Below are 23,372 nucleotides of genomic sequence, written 5' to 3' on the forward strand. Positions count from 1 at the left end.
GCCTGGCATGGTGGCACACGCCTTTAATCCCAGCACTCAGGAGGCAGAGGCAGGCAGATCTTTTTGAGTCTGAGGACCGCCTGGTCTACAAAGTGAGTCCAGGACAGCCAAGGCTACACAGAGAAACCCTGTCTCAAAAAAACAAAAGAAAAGAAAAGAAATGGAGGATGAATGGAACTGGGGAAAAGGAGAGATGCAGGGGGTAGTGGGGAGCACTGAGAGGAGTAGAGGGAAAGGAAACTGGCCAGGAAGTATTAAAAATAAAAAATAAGTTTGAAAAAAGAAAGAGCAATCCTAAAAATAAATAACCGGATTTTTGGTTTTGTTGAAGATTTTCTGTTGAGGCATAGTTTTACTGTGTCACCCAAGCTAGCCTTAAATCTTCCTGTCTAGTCCTCCTGAGTACTGGCATCACAAACATGTAGCCACCATATCACTAGAAATAAAAATTGAAACTTGAATGTTTATTTTAGCCATAGGCAGTACTTTAGCTATTGCTCCACCCACTCTTCTCATACAGTATGCTCATAAACTTTTTTAAATATATATTTCATTTTTATGCCATCACAATATCCCTACAGAAAGAAAAAAATATCCCTGTACTAGAAAAGCCTTTTGACAATGTTCACAGATGCAGCTTCCTCGGCATTCACTATTTATCTTGGCACCTTTTCCTTACAAGAATTTCCTCTGTGGAAAACAAGAGCCTCAGCCTTCTGTGGAAAGGCATGACCACTGTGATTTGATATTTTTTTAAGATGAATTTATACCTTTAAACAACAAATACTCCTTTGTAAATGTTCCTTCTATAGTATATCAAATGAATAGAACAGTTTACACTTCAAGGAGCAAACAGAAGAAGCATACATTAAAAACAACAACAACAAACAAACATTCTTCCCCATATCATTTAGCTCCCAGTTTTTGGGCGGTTTGTTTTGTTTTTTGTTTTTTTGAGACAAAGTTTCTCCGTATAGCCCCGACTATTCTGGAACTCACTCTGTAGTCCAGGCTAGCCTTGAACCTCATATCTGTCCTCCTCTGCCTCCTGAGTGCTAGAAGTAAAGGTTTGCAGGTTCCCAGCTTTTATTGTTACTCTTTTCCTGCCCTTGGGATTTTCTGTGTTAATTCACTTGACCCATATTTTGGCAGAAGAGCAAGATGCTTCGGGGGACGCTGGACAGAATGAGGAACAAAGATGCTGATCAGGTCTACCCATCCTCTTGTTTCGTCCTGTCCGGATTACAGGAGATGGACAAGAGGATCAACCAACCATAAGAGCTGGGTCAAATCCTGGCAGAGTGTAGAGCAGTGGGACCTCAGAAACACAGTGCCTCTGGGAGGGTGACACGGAATCTAGTTTACAGCCTCACACTACAGGGAAGGCACTGCCCTTTCCCTCTTCTAACTACCAGGCAATTTAAAGACAGTATTATTCACTTCCCACTGTGTAGTCTGTTGCAGGTCACTGGGTAGTTTCTTCTGTATAGCAGTTCTGAAATCACCTTACGCTTCAGAATTTCCCATTGCATCCTCTGCATCTACTGTTAAGAGGAATAGTAGAAAGGCTGCAGAAACACAGCGAAGTTGAGAGCCCAGTGTGAACAAGGCATTTTACTAAGGCTTGTGTTTTATTAGCCAGATTTGAGTCAGGTGAGCTATCTAGCTGCAAAAGAGGCGGGTAACTATAGTTTCCCCAAATGTCCAGGGAGAAAATGAAATGAAGATCAAGGATCAAATTATCTCTGCCACAATATTATTACTTAATTTAAGTTTCTTAGTCAAGAAAGCTAGTGAGGAAAATGAGAAAGTAAATTATATTCAGATGTAGAGAAGGAAAAAAAAGTCGTTAAGTGATTTACAATTTAAGTAACTGTGTTTCTGTAAAACTAGTCTTTGTCCCAATCAGGGTAGCTGTGTATGTATGAACATGGTTAAAGTGAGACACTACGCTCATTCATTAGTCCCAGAAACCTAGGGGCCACTCACTCACTACTCATGATACTTCTCAGCTGGGTTAATAATTTAATTATTTCACAGAGAGTGGTGGTACACACCTTTAATCCTAGCACTTGAGGGTCAAAGGCAAGATGGATCTCTGTAAATTTGAGGTAAGCCTGGTCTATATAACAAGTTCAGGACAGCCACAGCTAGAGAGAGAGAGAGAGACCTTGTCTCTGCCAGGAAAAAATTAATTATTTAATTGTTTTTATTTTTATTATTTTCAGGGTTTGAGTAAAAAGGTTGGTGTATCATCCTCTATTCTTCAAGGACTCTGGATCTCCTATAGCACAGAGGGCCTTTCCATGGCATTGGCCTCTTTACGAAATCTCTACACTCCAAATATAAAGGTAAACACAAAGAAACTGCAAACAGCCTAAATAATTGACGGGAAAATAGAAGGACATCAAGTAGCCATTTAGTTGATCTCTGAGATGCCTTGGACTGTTTTCTAATGAAGGACCTTTTATTGATTTTAATGTTTTGGGGTTTTTTTTGTTTTTTGTTTTTCAAGACAGAGTTTCTCTGTGTAGCCTTGGCTGGCCTGGAACTCGCTCTGTCGACCAGACTGGCCTCCTACTCACAGAGATCTGCCTGCCTCTGCCTCCCAAGTGCTGGGATTAAAGGTGTGCACCACCACCGCCCAGCTAATTTAATTTGCTATATTTTATTCTAACTGAGGACTGAGGCTGTTGGGTAGCTGGCTGATTCCTGGGGTCAGGATCTGTTAAAGGTTCTGAAGGGTAAATTGCTCTCAGGTAGCCTCTGTTTGGGGAACTGGGAGCAGTGGTGTGCACCTGTGCTCCCAGCACTCGGGAGGCAGAGGCAGGCAGATCTCTGTGAGTTCAAGGCCAGCCTGGTCAAAGTCAGTCCAGGACAGCCAAGGCCTCACAGAGAAACCTTGTCTTCAAAAAAAAAAAGAATTCTCTTAGGTGAGCCAGCATTCAGCACTCAGTATGTGAGCTTCCACTCTAGCTAATGAGAAATATATATAAAAGAGATGTTTTACATTATTTTTTAAAGCAAAGTATGTAAATGGGAATAAATAAAGAATTTTTAAAAATACTTCCTTAAAATGCGACTAGATACTGCTGTAGAGTATCTAGTGATTTAAAAATGACTGACAGGGTATGACTGACTGTTATTTGTCTCTAGGTCAGCAGACTGCTGATTCTGGGAGGTGCCAATATTAACTACCGGACAGAGGTCCTGAATAATGCTCCCATCCTATGTGTCCAGTCTCACCTTGGTTACACAGAAATGGTAGCCTTGCTTTTGGAGTTTGGGGCCAATGTGGATGCCTCTTCCGAGAGTGGCCTAACTCCGCTGGGGTACGCTGCAGCTGCAGGGTTCCTGAGCATCGTGATGTTGCTGTGCAAGAAACGAGCCAAGGTAACAGCTGCCCACTCCGCTCTGCTTTCTTCTTTTCTCTTTTCCTTTCCTCCTGATGGAGACTGTTTTAACTCATCTATCACTTCAGAAATCTAGGTATACCCAACCCTGAGGGAGAGCAGATCAAAGGGGGACTCACGGCCTTACCAATGCATATTACATCAGGAAACTGCCTTTAAAATCTTTAAGAGGCATGTGTAAAATATCATTTATCAGCAACCACAAAAATCCCTACCTGATAGCTCAAGAGTTGTCTACTAAGCACAGAAGAAGCCTCTTTCTGACAACAGTCCAGAAGACAATCAAGGGACAAAGAGACAGCAGTGGGAGGTCACACTCTAAGGCTTCCATGTTGTTGTTTGTTTGGTTGGTTGGTTTTGGTTTTTCGAGACAGGGTTTCTCTGTGTAGCCTTGGCTGTCCTGGACTCACATTGTAGACCAGGCTGGCCTCGAACTCACAGCAATCCACTTGCCTCTGCCTCCCGAGTGCTGGGATTAAAGGCGTGCGCCTCCATCACCCGGCAAGGCTTCCATATTTAAAAAGAAGCCTTAGGTGTGGATATGAGAAAGACCCTCGAGATTTAAAGAAAAGATGCAACGCGTTCAGACTGACTGAGGGCACCCAAAGGGTTCACATTTCCAAGCATGTTACTATTTTTTATGTGGCCTGAGAGAATATGTGAGTGTGAGTGTGTAGGTGCGTGCATACAGAGACTAGAACAGGACACTGGTTTTTTTTCTTACCAGTCTCAATTTTACTGCCATAAGAAAGAATCTCTCATTGAGACAGAATCCTCGCTTTTCAGCTAGGCTGGCTGGCTAGTGCGTTCCCAGGATCCTCTGTCTCTCCCCACTGCCACTGGTATTACAGGTGCATAGCATGTCCTGCTTTCGTGTAGGTGCTGGGGATCATGCTCAGGCTCTCATGCTTACAGAGCAAGGACTCTTTCCAGTAAGCCATCTATCACCCCAGCCCCCAAAATGTTTGCTTTATGGTATTTTCCAAGCCACTGATATAGAAGAATTCAATTTCAAAATACTGGTAAAAGAAAAATCACCGGCTTCACAAATGTGGGCCCCCAAGGAAAACTGTAGCCTTGTGGTATTTTGATTCTGTCATGAAAACTAAGAATGTTGGTGGTTTCACAGTGAAGCTAAAGTAATATGTGCACCCTTATTTTGATTTTGGTTTGGTTTGGTTTGGTTTGGTTTGATTTGGTTTTTCAAGAGAGGGTTTCTCTGTGTAGCCTTGGCTGTCCTGGACTCACTTTGTAGACCAGGCTGGTTTTGAACTCACAGCAGTCCACCTTCCTCTGCCTCCCGAGTGCTGGGATTAAAGGTGTGCGCCACCATTGCCCAGCATGCACCCTTATTTTGAGATGCCCAGTGCTATCACTAGGGAAGCAAGCAAAATTCCTGAGACTAATTGGGGTTCTCAATGGAGTCACAGAGCCTTAGATGTTACTGTGACACAGATTGCCCACCTATATCAATGTCTCCTTTGTTTGAGTAGATGCTTCTAGAAAGAGAATAGCTGTCCCTGGTGTTACTCTTGGTGTAAATTTACATCCTGGCTAGGTCCTTCTCTGCTCTTGTACCACCATGTCATTGTTTACTTGATTTTCATTGTTTTCCCAGAGCAGGTGGCTACAATGTTTATTCTCTCTTCCTATCACTTTTTTGTGTGTATTTGATATTAGTAAGATTAAGTTAAAAACAAGGTGTGGAGCTCCGTGTGGTGGCACATATCTTTAAAAAACATCACTCAGGAGGCAGAGGCAGATGGATTGGTGAGTTGAAGGCCAGCTTTGTCTACAAAGCAAATTCCAGAACAGCCAGGGCTAAACACAGTAACTCTGTCTTGAAAACAAAAACAAAAAAAGCAAGGTGTGGTGGTACACATCTGTAACTGTAGGCCTTAGGAGGCTAGAGCAGGAAAGTCACAAGTCCAGACAGAGTTAGTCTGGGGTGTATAGGAAGTCCTCAATTAAAAAAAGAAAGAAAATGAGGAGGAGGAAAGAAAAAAGTGTCTGTCTTAGGGAGCATCTGTCACAGAACAGTGTTCTTTCCTATACTGGCCTGTGCTCCTACCTAGCCAGAAAGTACTTGGTTTCCTTTCAGCCTCGCCTCTACATGTACTGTTGTCCTGGTATGTTACTCTTTTTTTTCCCAGTTGTTATTTAATTCCTTTTCTTAATTAACATTACCTTTTTCTAAATATCTATAAACCTACAAATGTCTCCCATACCTTATAAAATAAACTCCTCACATGCTAACCAGCAGCTACATCTCATCTCTTCCTTTCCTTACCCCTGACCTCTCACTGCTTCCTAACTATTCATAATCAGCTTCCATGAGTATAAACAAGTTGGGCTATTAAAATCATAAGCAGGCTGGAGAGATGGCTCAGTGGTTAAGAGTGCCACCTGCTCTTCCAGAGGTCCTGAGTCCAGTTCCTAGCAACCACATGGTGGCTCGCAACCATCTATAATGTGATCTGATGCCCTATTCTGGCCTGCAGGTATACATGCAGACAGAAAGAACACTGTATATATAATAAATAAATAAATCTTTTTTAAAAATAATAAGCTTAAGAATCAAACATAATTGGCTTAAATCCACAGCTGAGGCCACACTTACTTCCTGTGAGGACCTAGACATAGTATCTTTCCTCCCTCAGTCTCACTTTTTTCATATACTAAAACAATTAGTAGATTGTGAAATAAAGAGATAAAGCAGTCCAAATCTCGTGGGATACCTAATAAAGAGTCCCAAAAAGGAAAGGAGAGAGACTCTAATTTCCCACCACTCAGCTGAGGTTCTCCACAGTTGCTAACTGCTGCCAGTCACCAGAAGGCAGCTCTCCCCTCCCACCCTAAGCTTCTCCGCAGTGTTGTTAATGCTGGGCTTCTGGAGTTGTCTGAGTTCCCCCACCCCTCTGGCGGCTCTTCTCTCATTATTCTCTTCCTTCTAATACAACTTCACTGAGATCCTGTCTTCTGGTCTTTGTCCTCATACCCTTAACATTAAAGTCACAGGCTTGGAATAAAAGACAACTTTACTCTGGTTTTTTACTCACATCTGAGTGGTTCTTGATTCTAGGCTACTACTTCCTGAAAAAGAAACTTTGAGCCCTTATTCACATTCTTGACAGCCTTCTCAACAATTATGCCCGATGCCTCACTGGCAGCTTATGTCAACCTTCCAAAATAACTCATCGGCGTTACTGTATGATTCCTTTATCTTCCCGCTTTTAAAATCTGCTACTGCTAAAGACCTTTGATACCTGTGTTTCCTTTGCCTTTACCAAATTGTTATATTACCAACTGTTCAATTTTCTTCTGAAAATGCCTGGGCAACCATTCCTCCCCCTCCCCCCCCCTACTGTTGCTGCTGTATTGTTCTTGTCCTCTTCTTCTGTGACAGCCCACCCTTTTCAGATTATAATTTTACCTACTAGACAACATCCCTTTAATTTTTCTTTTGTTGTTGTTTTGTTTGAGAATGGGTCTCTCTGCAAAGTCCTGGCTGTCCTAGAATACACTCTGTAGACCAGGCTGGCTTCAAGCTCACAGAGATCTGCCTGCCAAGTGGTGGCTTGCATTAAAGGCATGTGCCACCGTACACAGCCCCTTAATTGCTGGAAATCTTTTATTCTGAAAGAAATTTAGACTTGCAAAAATCATCCAGAATTCTCATGTATCCTGCATCCAGCTTTCACTGATGCTAACAGTTTAAGTGACTATAATTTGAGTACCAAAACTAAGAAATTAATATAGATATAGTATGATTAGTCAACTTGAAAACCTTGCTGAAATTTCTCCATCTGACCCACTGATGCCTTTTTCCCATTACAGTAGGTAATCTGAGTTTAGTTTAATACACTACATTCAGTCCCCTCTAGTCCTGGAGACTTCTCAGTTTTTCTTTGTTGTTTATGATTTGAAATTTTTGAAGAATTCTCATTAGTTGTCTTGCACAAGGTTTCAATTTAGATGTTTTCTCATTATATTTTAGTTCATTTTGTGTAAGAATTCCACAGAGGAGGTACTGGATCCTAACTGACATGCTGTGCTTTAATGATAATATGATATGATGTCCACATATCATACTATAGGTGATAGCTGCTGTCACTTGGTTACAGGTAGTGTCTTCCAAGTTGAAACCTTGAAAGTACTTTTTCCCTTTGTAACTAAGAAAAATATCTTTCAAGGAGATGATTTCAGACCTTTTATTGTTCCTCATCACACTTCTATTTATTTGTGTTAGGATATACTCTTGATTTTTACTGTGAGAGCTTGTGGCTATGATGCCTGTTCAAAAGGTGGTTCTATTTTCATTCTTCCTGCATTTATGAGAGAAATTCCACTGTAAAGAAGAGCTGTCTCACACTAGCCATGATGGTGTATGCTTGTAAGTCCCAGCATTCAGAAAATTGAAGCAAGAGGATCATAAGTTCAAAGGCAGATTTGGATACATAGTGTATATTTTTATACAATATTTATTCATTATTTATTTTTATCACTATGGACTCATGGCTGTTATATTCTATGATCCACAATCCATTACCATTATTATCATTTTGTTAATCAAATTGTTCCCTAATTGGCCATTAGTTCAAATTGGTTCCTAGTATTTTTTAGTACACCTTTCCTTTTGCACTACAAAATGTTCCAGCCTTACCTTTTACCATTGCTACCCTACCCTGGAACTAGCTATCTATCCAGGAGTAAGAATTTCATTCATCCCTTTAGTTTTTACAGATACAGGTCTGAGCCTGAATATACTACCTGCTACTTTTGACCTGGAATACTTAGTCTGGCATTAAAAAAGTGTCCATGCCTTCAACTTTATAAACTTCATTTTTTGGTCTCTACCACAAAAACCTAGAATCAGGTCATCAGTTTCTATCTCAACCAGTTCTGTTGGAACCTCCTGCTGTATCCGTTCCTGACTGTACTCAGGATTCATTTTAGTGGACTAGGGAGATGGCTTGATCAGTAAAGTGCTTGTTCCATAAGCATGAGAATCTGAGATGAAATCTTGGCACCCATGTAAAAACTGGAGGCGATGACACAGTGAGGCAGGGATATCCCAGTGGCAGGCATCCAACATCCACATGTGTGTGCACAAGTGTATAAACCTATACAAATGTGCATGCAACACACAAAAAATAGTAATAAATTGTGCTTATTTATTATATACTTTTTTAGACAGGTTTGGTCACATCACCTCCTACCTTATTTTAAAATCTTGAGAGCAAAATTTAGTACTTTCCCCCTTTTTTCCTATCTGGTGCTTGCACATATTATCATTCGGGTAATATTTGTCATGTGAGTCACTGAGTGGAAGCAAGGTCAGCAGGAAAATCAGAAACAAAACTTAGGCCCAGGTTGTTTAGGTATCCTAGACAGATAACCACATTTTGGCTAGAAACTTCGGTCTGAGGACCTTCTAGAAGACCAGTCTTAATCAGCCCTTCTTCCAACCTAGGCCCAACACTGAAATTATAAAACTGCTCTTGGAGCTTAGTCTAGAAAAAAGCTCCAAGTGCCTCAGGCATTTAGGCCAGATTTTCTACATTCCTCCCTTCTGCTGGAGAGGATACAGTTTCTGCCAAATCTTGGTGGTCCGATGAATGACTCATGACACAGATGGTTTTTCTGTGGGACACCATGGACAATTTCCATGCCAACGGAACCATAGGTTTCTCAAGTCCTGGTCCGAACAGAACTGTTTGAGAGCAAAGTAGAGCTAGCTGTGCTTCACCTGAGGGTTTCGTGTTACTGCTCTTTTAACATAAAAGCAAAGCCTGGATGAACAGTCCTTTAGTTGATGTCTTCTGCCTCTGATTTACTGGATTTTTTTTTTAATCTTGCAATAAATGTCATCAGATTATAAACTTTTTTAAAAAATTACTATTTTCAAAAGGGAAAAAAAAAAGCCTTACTTCATTTTCTGGGGAAAGTTCTACGCAGAGGGATGTCCAGGGGAGCTGGAGGTCAGTTATAATCTACCTGACCAGAAAGTACCCAAGTTCAGAGAGTGGGAAAGGATGATGTAGACACATGCGGTAGGCCAGTGTGGCCAGCTTAACGCCCAGCAATCAGTGTTCGCTCACACGCCTCTCTCCTCTCTTCCCTCCCGCAGGTAGATCACCTGGATAAGAACGGGCAGTGTGCTTTGGTTCATGCTGCTCTGCGAGGCCATCTAGAGGTTGTCAAGTTTCTGATTCAGTGTGACTGGACCATGGCTGGCCAGCAGCAAGGAGTGTTTAAGAAGAGCCATGCCATCCAGCAGGCCCTCATTGCTGCAGCCAGCATGGGTTACACTGAGGTAAGAAAAAAATGATAGGATGCACAGTAGCACATGTGATAATGTGTCAACCATGTAGATATAAGAAATATAAATAGCCTCAATATCTAAGATGATAATGACAGGGCATAGTTAAGGAATTCAGAAATTTTAAGAGTTGAGAGGCTTTTCTTGCATGTGTTTTATGGTATTGGCCTCAAACCAGGATCTCACACATTCTAGGCAAGTGCTCTTATCAGTGAGTGGTGTCTCTAGCCCAGGTTTGGGTTTTTATTTCATAGAATTTATTATTCAAGTTTAATAAATGACTGGCTTTGTGTAACAATCCCCTTGTAAACCAGGTGGTGGTGCACACCTTTTATTCCCAGCACTTGGGAGGCAGGGGCAGGTGGGTCTCTTGAGTTCAAGGCCAGCCTGGTCTACAGAGTGAGTCCAGAAGAGCCAAGGCTACACAGAGAAACCCAGTCCTGGGGAAGTGGGGGGTGAGATAACAGCTTGTAAAAGTTCTGAAATTATAATATCAGCTCTCATGAGTCATTGCTCACCAGCCCATCCCACTGTAAGGGACACTCCAGTGAAGCAGCAGTCCTTTCACCTGACGTGAGGTGTTACCAAGGGGCTATGAAGCAAATTGAAGTTTGTATTGTCTGTGGAAAGTCTCTTAAGCCCCGGTACAATCAGATTCCTGGAAACAACTGTCACCTTATTTATGGTTTGCAGTCTGCCATTCTCCCTTCCAGACAGTCCTCGTATTTCTGAGAGGGAAAAACAGAACAATATTTCTTTCATATGTCCTTATTGGGAGGACAAGAAAATGTGTCATTAGCTTAAAAAAGAATGTTACTTTTTTAATCACATGAATATGGATTATGTTAAAGAAAAACATGTAAACTGTATCTGATAGGATAGCTTTCTGTCAAGATGGTCTGAGGTTTCTCTGGTGAGGCAATCAGTACTGATTTCTTTTGTATGTAAGAAATGTGGTGGTGGTTAGAAGATTGTCTTCTGAAGCTCCCAGACCAGTGCCAGCAGCACAGCCTCCCCCTGCAATGTGAGCTGACATTACTTCTTTTTTCAGATTGTCTCCTACCTACTTGATCTTCCAGAAAAAGATGAAGAGGAAGTGGAGCGAGCACAAATCAACAGTTTTGACAGTCTCTGGGGAGAGACAGGTACTTCTCTTAGGCATTGCTGTCTTCTCTCAGGGGTGTGCTGGGCTTGTAGACTTTCTGGGTCTCTCATACCCTTATTTTGAGCCTGGCATTCTTTGGCACTGTCTTAAGACTTTTGTGTTGGAACCAGTGAAAAGTAAGGCAATATTTTTCTTTCAGCTTACTTTCTCTTTGGATTCTCCACTGTTAACCACTTTTAAAAAATATCAGCACTCTTGTTTCCAAACATTTTTAAAAGGCAAGCTTTCCCTTACAGTATTGTAAACAAAGAGAAAGCGTTTGTGGCCGTCCTTCTGTTTGTGTGACCCTTGCACTACTTCCTTTCCCTTCTTCCCAGAATAATGTTCCACCTACAGTTGTTAACTGGGAAGATCTTTCTTTCATCCGCATCTCTCATTTTCCAGATGTTATTGTGGTTATGTAGCACTATAAAGCTTTACATGTGACGAAAGTTGCTGGCTAGACGCAAACTGAAGGCACCACTCTAATCTGATACAATTCTTCTGGGTCTATAGCAAAGCATTTGCTATATCATTTGGTCCTTGGTTCACCAACAGTAGCCTCTTTCTTATGACTGAGGCAGGAAATGAATATTGTCTTTCCTCCAAGTCTAAATTGGAGCATCTGGAGAAACAGTTGTAACCTTTGATGTGTTCAGTTCATGAGACTGGGGCAGGGAAATCAGTAGCATAACCACAAGTATGTGTCATGGTCGCCAGGAGAGAGAGATGCTGAGATGGCAAAGGCAAGGAACATGCTTCACTGAACAAGAAGGGTGTGTATTTTGGTAAAGGTGAGAAAGTTGTTAAAAATTAGATAAGAATTTTGTACTTACCTAACATTTTAACAACTTGTTGAACTGTTTTCTTTCCTCCCCTGCTAGCATTGTGCATAGGTTTCATGACTCCTTTACATGTGTAATGATCCAAGCTCAGAAATTTTCTTCTCAACAATTTCTCACTCTGCAAAAGCCAAGGAGAACAGATAGATGCCAGGCAGCTGCAGCTCAACAGCTGCAGGAAAGATTAAAGGAAATGTGCAGCTGGAAACAGCTGTGGTCTCTGGAACCCCATCCTGAGAGGAGTCAGAGGGGAGGGACCTAGAACTGCAGAAGGGGACATGTTGGTTTATCTTTCCTGTCAGCAAAGCCTTCCCCAACACAGTGTTGCCATGCCTCCTGATAGACCCTTCTAACCCAGGGCATAGGAGTGAAGCCAAAAATGCCATGTTCCCATGGTCATAGGGAAAGAAATTAGGAGGTCAGTAATGATAATGTACAATATCTTATTCTAGTGCTGTACTTCAAAGAAATCCTTTGAAAGATTCAAAAATGGTATAAACTGTGCTTGGTAATGTGGCTTATTGGGTAAAGTGACTGTGGCAGAAGTATGAGAACTCGAGTTTGGGTCCCCAGTGCTCACATAAAAGTAAGCATGGAGCATCCATCTGTAGCCACAGCACTGGGAGAGTGGAGACAGGCAGACCCAGGGGCTCTCCTACTGCCCAGCTCAGGCTCAGTGGAGAGTCCCTGTCTCAGAGGTATTAGGAAGACACCCAAGACATCAGCCTTGGCCTGGCTGGTGCAATTGTTTTCTCAGAAAGTAAAGCGCTTGACAACCATGTTGACCTGAACTTAATCCCTGAGACCTCGTGATAGAAAGAGAGGACCAGCTCCCTAAGTTACCTTTTGATCTCTATACGCTCACTGTGTGTATGCATGCATGTGCACACACACACACACAAATAAATATGTAAAAAAGAAAATAAATTTTTATAGACTTAGAATTTTTTTAAATGTCACACTTAAAAGCATATAAACTTTTATTAATTTTAATATATGTATACCATCTCGGAAAATAAATTTTATGTCAGTTTCTTACAGTGAGAATTGTGTTATATTTAACTTGATATTTACATACAATAATTTTGAATTAAAAACAGTGTTAAATATACATTGGAACAAAATATAATTTCTGGATCTATAAAAAGAATTACTTGGTAAGGCATGGTTGCATATACCTATAACCCCAAGCCTGGAGAGGCAGGTTCAGCAAGATTGTTGCATCTGGTCTGCATAGCAAATTTCAGGCAAGCCACAAAAATTTAACAAGGCTCTTTATCAAAACAAAACTATTTGATTTCAGAGAGATTTTTGGAAAAGACTATATTGTCTTTACTATGTGAAAAGCACCCTACAACTCAGCACTGATGTTGATGTAGCATGGACGTGAGCTTCTGCACCTATCGTGATATTCACTAAGTCTGCACATTGCTTTCTGATTTATGACACATAGTTTAAAATTTATAGTGATCCACTGCTCTGTGACGTTTGCTTCAGTGGTAAATGTATATGATATATACTTATTTTTGAGCTGGTGGAAGTCTCATATCTGCAACCCTGACCTAAGTGGCAAAACTTTAGGAAAAATAAAATGAATGGTCACTTTTACAGTTGTCTGTCACTTAACTGTATCAAATCCAAAGCACAGCGAACAAGAAAAAACAAAGTTACTGTCAGTTGCACTAACACAAATTTTTACTCTCACAACTATCAATCATAAGCCACATCCCAGTTCAGAGACATTTAGATGGGGAGCATTGAACCTAGAATCAGTGAATACATCTTAGAATATAATAAAGTAGTACTGAGATATATAGATATACAGTTTTTTGGTTTTTTTTTTTTTTTGAGACAGGATTTCTCAGCCAGGAGGTGGTGGTGCACGCCTTTAATGCCAGAACTTGGGAAGCAGAGGCAGGTGGATCTCTGTGAGTTCCAGGCCAGCCTGGTCTACAAAGCATGTCCAGGACAGCCAGGACTACAAGAGAAACCAAAAAACAAAACAAACAAAAACCCCACCAGAGACAGGATTTCTCTGTGTAGCCCTGGCCAGTTATAAAATGACAAGCTCCGGGCGTGGTGGCGCACGCCTTTAACCCCAGCACTCGGGAGGCAGAGGCAGGCAGATCGCAGTGAGTTCGAGGCCAGCCTGGTCTACAAAGTGAGTTCAGGACAGCCAAGGCTACAGAGAAACCCTGTCTCAAAAAACCAAAAATAAATAAATAAAATAAAACGACAAGCATGCATTGCTTCCCACCTCAGTGCCTTTATACACACCTTTGTCTAGCATTCCTTCTTATCCCTTCTTATCTTACATCCGTATGATCCAGTTTGCCCTCTCTCCCTGTTTTCCTTGGTCAGCTATGAGTTTGTTGGGAATAGACAGCATGTAACAAGTAGATCCTTTAATGTTTAATTAATGTTTTAGATGCAGTAATCAGTTTGTCTCCCCAACCACCTTCCTCCATTGGTCTTATATGTCATAGTCCTTCAAGGTGAAAACAGGTAGAGGAATCACTTGCTTTTCTGTATTACTTAGTGTCCACATTCCGTCCACAGTATTTCCCCATCTCTGAGCTACATCCTATCTGCCTTCTCAAACATACACATACACACACACTAATTTTGTCAGATGCTGACAAGCTCAAGCTAGGGAAACAAATTCTGTTTCTGGTCTCTTGGAAGAGATTCTTTTTCTTTGGCTGTTATAGTTTATGAACATGACTTTGCCTTAATCTTTGTTTCAAAAACTCTTAGCAGTTTGGTTTGGTTTGGTTCGGTTCTTTGTTTGGAGTTTTTCTTGTGGGGGCGGTTTTTCGAGACAGGGTTTCTCTGTCCTGGCTGGCCTGGAACTCACGGTGATCCACCTGCCTGAGTGCTGGGATTACAGGCGTGCAGCACTACACCCAGCTAGCAGTTTTTGATATGACTCATAAATACAGCCAGAGTAACTCCTTGTTCATGGTTTTGAAAAGTCCAGGCTCCAGTCTGCATAGCTGCCTTGTTTTGTGATGAAATTGGCCAGCTGTGTTAATAACCGTGTCTAGCTATCTGAGGGCTGCTGCCAAATGACGTCATAACAACAGAGGTTATACAACAAAGAAAAGGGCCAAATGCAACATTCCTTCCCGTAAAAATGTGTTATTCAATAGAAATAGGCCAACCAGAGTAATATAATTGTTAGGGTATGCAGTGCCACTTTCCAGGCGAGCACTGTATGTATAATGTGTTCTGTGAACTGGCATGATTAGTGAAAAGCTTGTTTCTAAAATACTAGTCTATTTTCTCCAGAGGACTATCAGTTTTGTTTTGCTTTAAGGAAAAAATGTTCTTGGCCTGTAACACTTGGAAGTTTGCCACAACCCTATAACCTAGTACTTTAAACAGAATCAAAATATGGGAGTTAGAAATTTTCCAAGTGGTTTGTTTGAGGCACAAAGCGTGTCTTAAGTTCTTAGCTACTCCTATGTTCAAATGCCTGTGTAAGATTAACAACTTTTAAACTGTTAAAAATAGGAATTTGAAGCACTTGGGAGGTAGAGGCAGGTGGATCACTGTAAGTTCAAAGCCAGCCTGGTCTGGCTACACAGCCAAGGCTACACAGAGAAACCCTATCTGGGGGAGGAGGGATTGAGCCGGGCATGGTGGTGCATGCCTGCATGCCTGTAATCCCATCACTCAGGAGAAGAGACAGGCAGCTCTCTGTGGATTTGAAGCCAACCTGGTCTACAGAGTGAGTTTCAAGACAGCCAAGGATATGTAGAGAGACGGAAAGAAGGAGGAAGGGAGGGAGGGAAGGAAGGAGGGAGGGAAGGAAAGGGAAGGAGGGAGGGAAGGAAAGGGAAGGAGGGAGGGAGGGAAGGAAAGGGAAGGAGGGAGGGAGGGAGGGAAGGAAAGGGAAGGAAAGGGAAGGAGGGAGGGAGGGAAGGAAAGGGAAGGAGGGAGGGAGGGAAGGAAAGGGAAGGAGGGAGGGAGGGAGGGAAGGAGACAGACAAATAAAACTTGAGAAGTAGAACTAGAACTAGACTTAAAAACCATTAACCCTGTGTATGTTCACTTGAGGCTTAAAAGTCACTTTCACGGCCAGGTGTGGTGGCGCACGCCTGTGATCCCAGCACTCAGGAGGCAGAGGCAGGTGAAGCTCTGTGAGTTCGAGGCCAGCACAGCCAAAGCTACACAGAGAAACCCTGTCTCAAAAAAACAAAACAAATTGAACACAGTGCTGCACAGCTGTAAATCGAGCACTGGGGGAGCAGAGCCAGGTGAAATTCAGGAGCTTGCTGACAGCCAGTCTAGCTGAATCAGCAAGCTCTAGGTCCAGCAAGAGACCCTGCTCAAAAAACTCAAGTGGAGAGTGCCTCAGGCACTATGAAGAGACACCATGACCACAGCAACTCACAGAGTAAAGCATTTTAATCGGGGGCTTGTTTACAATTTCAGAGGGTCAGTCCAAGTGGGAGCATGATAGCAAGTATGGGGCTGGAACACTGGCTGAGAGCTGTGCCCTGGTCCACAAGCAGAGAGAGATTGGGTTTGTCAGAGCCTGCCCCCAGTGACACACTTCCTCCAACAAGGTCACATCTCCTAATCATTCTAATATCAAAGAGCTCTATTCCCTGGTGACTAAGCATTCAGTATATAAGTCTATAGGAGTCATTTTCTTCAAACCACAACATAAGAGTAAATAAGGCACTCAGGAGGCAGAGGCAGGTGGATCGCTGTGAGTTCAAGGCCAGGCTGGTCTACAAAGTGAGTCCAGGACAGCCTAGTCTACACAAACCCCTGTCTCGAAAAACCAAAAAAAAAAAAAAAAGAAGAAGAAGAAGAAGACACTTGGTCTCAACCTCTGACAACCTACATGAGCACACGTCAACACATACACAAAGACTGTATACACAGAAATAGAATTTATTTATTTTTAATTTTTAAAAATTCCAGGGCTGGAGAGATGGCTTAGTGGTTAAGAGCATTGTCTGCTCTTCCAGAGGTCCTGAGTTCAATTCCCGGCAACCACATGGTACCTCACAACCATCTGTACTGGGATCTGATGCCCTCTTCTGTGTGATGCTCTCTTCTGTCAGACGGTTGTACATGTAAATAGAGTGTTTGTGTACATAAATAAACAAATCTTAAAATAAAGCAACGAATTTCAGCTAGGTATGGTAGCATACACCTGCAGTCCCAGCATTGGGGAGCTAAAAAGGAACACTGAAGTCAAGCCCGGCCTGGGATCCATAGGGAGTCTTTACCTCCAAATAATAAATAAACCTATGCAATTTAAATGTTATGGTTAAATAAATATTTATTTGATACAATTCTTCCTACTAAACAATTGGTACAGAAAATGAAATATACACTCAGAAGCCGGGCGGTGGTGGTGCACGCCTTTAATCCCAGCACTCGGGAGGCAGAGGCAGGTGGATTGTGTGAGTTCGAGGCCAGCCTGGTCTACAAAGTGAGTCCAGGACAGCTAAGGCTACACAGAGAAACCCTGTCTCAAAAAAATAAAATAAAATTAATTAATTAAAATAAATAAATAAATATATATATGTATATATGCACACACACTGTGAATATCCACTACACCAGAGATCGTAAAGAATAGACAATAGTAAAGAAAGAAAAAATTAATTTCCTCCTCCTGTATCTTTTATATTTACTTTATAACTGTTTTTAAGTCTGTAATTCCATTGTTTTATGCTTAGAAGAAGAAAGCTTGGTGTGGTGTTGCATTTAATCCTGACTAGGCATTCAAGGTTGCATCATTGGTTACAAAGTGACTCTGGGCTACATGAGACCTTTACCAGACTTCTTCCCCTAAACAGAGGAAGAAAGTTGTCTTTTTCACACCTGCTTTCTCATCTTTAAGACCATTTTACCTTGAACAATTCCGACCCTCATTCTTGTAAATCTGTTTTTAAAACTGTATTATCTTAATTAAGGAGATTTTTTTTTTAATTGTGCAAGGCCTTAAACCACAACTCCTGCCTTTGGTTCTTTAAATTTGACAGCATAAGAGTAGAAATGACCAAGTCTTTGCCAGCTAATTTTTCTCTATACTGTCGTTTCCATATAGATTTCATTCATACATAGGTTTGTAACTAGGTTGAGAGCCTTAAAAAAGATACCTAGAGCAGAGTAGACAATCTGAGTATAGGAAAAATGAAACCAGGTGAATGTGACCAAAATGATCCTTCAATGAGTTCTTCATTATTAAGAATGGCCCCAGATGTTATGAGCCCTTTTAAATGTCTTCATTATTTTTCTTCAAAAATATTCTTTTTGGAAAAGGCAGCCAATATTATTATTCTTGGAGGTAAAGTTGTGATTACATTAATCACAGTAATTTACTGTGTTTGCATAAAGCAAAGCATTTAGAAACACATTAATTCATATTTAACATTGAAAACTAGAGGAGAACCAGCCATCCTCAGTCTTTGTTATCTGCGCTTAGCCCTGACAGCTGCAGCCGGAAGGGGCAAACTGGATGTATGCCGACTGCTCTTGGAACAAGGGGCAGCAGTGGCCCAGCCAAACCGCAGAGGAGCAGTGCCTCTTTTCAGCACTGTCCGCCAGGGCCACTGGCAGGTAAGCACAGTCCTCCTCCCAGCGCTCGGGTAAGAATGAGTTCCAGGTGGAAACATCTGATGCAAAGAAAAGAAGCCACGGCTGGTTTCTCAGCAGACATAAGGCTTGAGGGCATAGGCCTTTGTGTAAGACATTAACACTCACCCAATATGGTGGCAGCATTCAGGAGGCAGAGGCAGGCAGATCCCTGTGGAGTTCAACCTGGTCTACAGAGAGAGTTCCAGGATAGCCAGGGTAATATAGTGAGACCCTGTCTCAACAAAAAGGGGGATGGGGGAGAAATTAACACTCAAAACCATTGTTGTGAGCTGGATTGATTTGTCCTGGTCATGGAGTAACCTTCTCTGCAGCAGTACCTGCCAGTCGACTGGGAGGTTCACATCTTAGCAGACCCTTTCAAACAGTTACTCACAGATGCTTCAGACGGACTGCAAGAAAACACACTATGTGCAAATCCTGGTTCTAGAGAAACCATCAACTTACACACTAGGATGGAAAAGAAAGGCTACTGATAACGATCTTTGGAAGTACTTAAGTAGAAGACTCTTAGAAGACAAATTGCTTAACAAAAGACCCTGAAGCGCTTCCTTGTAGACAACCAGTGGTAAATGTTTACTGCTGCTGCAGGCCTGAGGCCTCCAGACATTATTAAAATGGAACAGACATGGGTAGGTATTGGGCTGGAGCTTCCATTGTGGGACCGTTCAGACCACAACTTGACTTTTTTCTAACTTAATGTCGCAGTCAGGGATAAGTCCTCAATTGTCTATCCCTATGGGAGTTAAGAGAGTTAAGTCCCATGTCATTACAACTCTACAGAAACTCACAAGGAGGCTGTTAGAATAGAAAGCTGCTTGTAGAGCAGATGTGCCTCTGCAGCAGGCAGCAGTCCACACTACAGGAGTCCACATGCATGTGTCGCCTCAGCAGCTCCTCTGAGAATGACCAGCCTCTGTTTTCTGTACTCGCAGATTGTTGATCTTTTACTCACCCATGGAGCTGATGTCAACATGGCAGACAAGCAGGGTCGTACTCCCCTAATGATGGCTGCTTCTGAAGGCCATCTAGGAACTGTGGACTTCCTACTTGCACAAGGTAAGTCCTGAGAGGCCAAGGCTGGCAATAAAGCCCGTAATAACCCACTGACTTCCTGATTTTCAAGACACGTTAAGACAATTACAGCCGGGTGTGGTGGCGCACACCTATAATCCCAGCATCCAGGGAGGCAGAGGCAGGTGGATCACAGATCTCTGTGAGCTCAAGGCCAGCCTGGTCTACAAAGAGTCCAGGACATAGAGAAACCCCATGGGGGGGGGGGGGCGGGTGGGAGGAGGAGAAATGACATTACTAATTTGATTGATTAGAAAATGCAAAGCCAACACTCCTGCCCCCCCCCCCCTTTTTTTTTTTAACCTTCCTTTCAGTAAGATTCCAGGCTGGTCTTGAATTTACATTTATTTCTTGCCTCAATTACTACCTAAGTATACTTGGCACTCTCTTGCACTGTGTGTGTGTGTGTGTGTGTGTGTGTGTGTGTGTGTGTGTGTGTGTGTTAGTTATACATTCGAATGAATATATGTTTCATCACTGTGTAGACAAGGTTGGCCTCAAACTTAAAAGTGATCCTCTTGCCTTAGCTTCCAGAGAGCCAAGTTTACAGGTGTGCCTCACCACCCCCAGCCTACCCATTTATACAACTTGGAGTTCTAACTCTGACATTCTTTTTTTTTTTTCTTTGTAGCTTGAGGGATTGTTATGAAATCAACACATTCTGAACTCTTTCTCTCAAACCAAATTGCCAAATTTCAATTTTTTAATGTATACCTAGTAAATATTTATCTATTTTAGAGGCTAATTTACTGCTGCTCCTGGAGGTGGCGGTGGCAGTGGTATGGTCTCTCACTATAGTCCTGGCTGGCCTGGATTTTGCGCTGTAGACTAGGCTGGCCTGGAACTCACACAGATCATCCTGCGTCTTCCTCCCAAGTACTGGAATTAAAGGAGTGCGCCAACACAGCAGGCAAAACGAGGCATCCGTTTGTCAGCCTGTGCAGCTGGTACTTGGTTTTCTTGAATCCGAAGGTGGTAAAGGGGAGTTGAGACCCTTGCTAGAAGGGTTCTCTTTGGAGAGTCAGGATATTGCTGTTAAGCTATCACAGTAAATTCCTGTGGTGCTTTCCAGCATACACACTTGGTAAGTGGGGAACAAGTTAAGGGGGATCCTTTAGAAAGTTGCTGTGCTTTTTCCCTACAGGTGCACAGTGGTAAAGCATTTCAGCCTCTTGATGATGGCTGGTAAGCTCAGCCACCTATGTTGCCCTAGTAGAAAAAGCTCCTCACTAGGAGCACTGCAGCACCACCTAGTGGAGCCTCTGGATTTGCATCAAGCAGAGGATAGTGAGACATTGAAACTATGACATCATTCCAGTTAGCCTACACTGTTAGCAAACCAGTCTCAAATATATAGAATTACCTGTATGCAGATACACTTTTCTTCAAGGGAACCAGCCTTCTTAAGAACTGCCCAGATCTGATCAGCGGTGGATAGTTGAGTTAGGAAGGCTGGGCTTCCCCCTAAGACAATTGCTGTGGGTTTAGATTTATCCTTTCAAAAAAGGTTTGTTTCCACAACCTCAGTCTCACTGGTGGCTAGATTCAAGAGCTGCTCTTCCATGGTACAGTGTAGTTCTTGCCTTCACAATACAAGTTGCCAAATAAGGCCAGGTGTGGTGGCACATGCCTTTAATCCCAGTACTCGGGAGGCAGAAGCAGGCGGATTACTGTGAGTTCAAGGCTAGCCTGGTCTACAGAGTGAGTCCAGGACAGCTAAGCTAACATAGAGAAACCCTGTCGTGAGAAAGAAAGAAAGAAAGAAAGAAAGAAAGAAAGAAAGACAAGTTGCCAAATAAGTGTGACTTCGTGGTATCTATCTTCATTTCTGCTGGAGGAAAGGAACAGCAATGAGAGGGGACAGACAAAGACTCTTAGGATGTGGCAGGAAGCAATGTTCCAGAACAAACTATGCAACAGAAGAGGCAGAGCCTCATCAGTAACTGTTGTGTCTGCCGCATGCCATTAGACACTCACTGGGCACACTGCAGAGTTTATTCTCCCTTTACCCATGGTCTTTGAACTGATTCCTTTGGGGTTTTCTTTGTTTAAATAAACAAAAATTATTTAGCTTACATTATTTGTAGGACACTGTAGAATAGGAACTCTGAAGTGATTTTGATGTTTTAAGTAATCTGTAATTTGGGACCTGGGAATACAGATCAGCTGGCTGAGTGCTTGCCTCACACAATCTCCAGGTCAGTCCCCTCACCACACAAGCTGGGCTGGCACACAGCTGAAATCACAGCACTCAGGAGAGAGAGCTGTGACTCAGGCAGGCCTTGAACTCACTGTGTAATCCACATAACCTCACACTCACGATCTTCCTGCTTACTCCTACCTACTTCGGGATTACTGGTGTATGCCACCATGGCCAGCCAGGGTCATCTCACAATGAAAAAAAATCTAGAAATTAAAACTGTTCTTCCACCTTTGCCATGGTGGCACACACCTTTAGTCCTAGCACTCGGGCGGCAGAGGCAGGCGGATCTTTGTGAGTTCGAGTCCTCACTGGTCTACAAAGTGAATCTAGGACAGGCAAGGCTACACACAGAGAAACCCTGTTTGTAAAACAAACTAACAAGAAAACTGTTCTTTGACAGCATATATGCATGAAGTATCAGCATTCCTTTCTGCTACAAATTTTTGCATCCTTAGTCCTGTTAACCCAGGACTCCTGTTTGCTCTTTTAGGTGCCTCCATTGCCCTAATGGACAAAGAAGGATTGACAGCCCTCAGCTGGGCTTGTCTGAAGGGCCATCTCTCAGTAGTCCGCTCTCTGGTGGACAATGGAGCTGCTACAGACCATGCTGACAAGAATGGCCGCACCCCACTGGACCTGGCAGCTTTCTATGGCGATGCTGAGGTGGTAAGTGTCTTTAAGCAGGCCTCAAGAGAGCAAGAATAGAGGTGTCATCCATCAATATATCATCTAGGACCAAATGTGAAATACTGTTTTGATGATTCTAACATAGATTCTTCAGAGGACATGAATATACAAAACATTACTCAAAACCAAGAATATCACTATGGCCTGAAATAATTTATATATCCTGGTTCAGAAAGGCAGTTTGAAAAGAGGAAGTGGTATCCATGGTGTCCATTAGCAGTTCTGCTTGTTCCTTTTCTAGGTCCAGTTTCTGGTGGATCATGGGGCCATGATTGAGCATGTTGACTACAGTGGAATGCGTCCTCTGGACAGGGCGGTGGGCTGCAGGAACACTTCTGTTGTAGTCACTCTATTGAAGAAAGGAGCCAAAATAGGTAAGAGAAAGAAAGATGATACTGACCATCTGTGCCCAGGGGCCAGTGGTCGGGCTTCCCAGGGTATTTGGTATGAGTGTGTCTAGTTCTCCCTCTGCCCTGGTCCAATTACTGTCCTAGTGAACAGAAGGCTACTGGCACAGAGAGAGTACCATCTGAGCCATAGTCTATAGAACCCTGTATCCAGAGTCGCCTGACTCTGCCCTGCCCTTTGTAGCCTTAGCCAGGAGGCTGCACTAAGCTTATGCTGCCTCTGCAGTAGCCCCACCCTGTGAGCATCCTGGCTCCCTGCAGCGCCATAAGCCTTTGCTTTCCCTTGCTCTGTATGTGCTTCAAACTCTCAAGCCCCTGCTGCTGCTCTCCCAGCTGCTCCCTGCCCCACAGACTGTAGACAAGGGTTGGCTGATATGCTAGCTTTTTGCTGCCTGCCTCTCACTGCTGCTTTTTCCTTTCTTTTTTTTTTTTTTTTTTTTTTTCACCTTCATCCATTTTTTTTTTCCTTTCCTACAACTTTTTGTTTTCTCCTTTCTTTGAAGGTTGTCAGACGTTACCGAGTCGCCCACGAGGTATATTTCACCGCTGTCAGCATCAGGCGTGGTCTGATGGCTTGGTCAGCTTTGCCTTCTCCTCTTTGATTTAGCCTGCATGAGTTCCCTACACCTCTAATCTTTTAATTTACTTCACCTTAA

At 42.6% G+C, this 23,372-nt stretch overlaps 1 protein-coding gene across 12 annotated transcripts in view; it reads left to right on the forward strand.

Moving 5' to 3' along the window:
• The window catches only part of TANC2 (tetratricopeptide repeat, ankyrin repeat and coiled-coil containing 2), a gene marked incomplete at its 3' end in the record, with an annotated part of 287,236 nt that overhangs the window by 249,690 nt on the left and 14,174 nt on the right, over positions 1-23,372 (forward strand). For 7 of the 12 annotated variants that reach the window (XM_084748481.1, XM_084748489.1, XM_084748488.1 and 4 more), the window contains 9 exons: positions 2,229-2,351; positions 3,157-3,393; positions 9,544-9,729; positions 10,787-10,880; positions 18,176-18,309; positions 19,281-19,404; positions 22,113-22,288; positions 22,551-22,683; positions 23,220-23,249. In XM_084748481.1, coding sequence (XP_084604607.1) covers positions 2,229-2,351; positions 3,157-3,393; positions 9,544-9,729; positions 10,787-10,880; positions 18,176-18,309; positions 19,281-19,404; positions 22,113-22,288; positions 22,551-22,683; positions 23,220-23,249 — 1,237 coding nt within the window. The remainder of the gene's footprint in view (positions 1-2,228; positions 2,352-3,156; positions 3,394-9,543; positions 9,730-10,786; positions 10,881-18,175; positions 18,310-19,280; positions 19,405-22,112; positions 22,289-22,550; positions 22,684-23,219; positions 23,250-23,372) is intronic. The other 5 variants (XM_084748486.1, XM_084748487.1, XM_084748490.1 and 2 more) reach the window with 1 other exon arrangement.

The sequence above is a fragment of the Acomys minous genome, assembly GCF_964271855.1.
Source record: "Acomys minous genome assembly, chromosome: 12".
In the NCBI taxonomy this organism is placed as follows: domain Eukaryota; kingdom Metazoa; phylum Chordata; class Mammalia; order Rodentia; family Muridae; genus Acomys; species Acomys minous.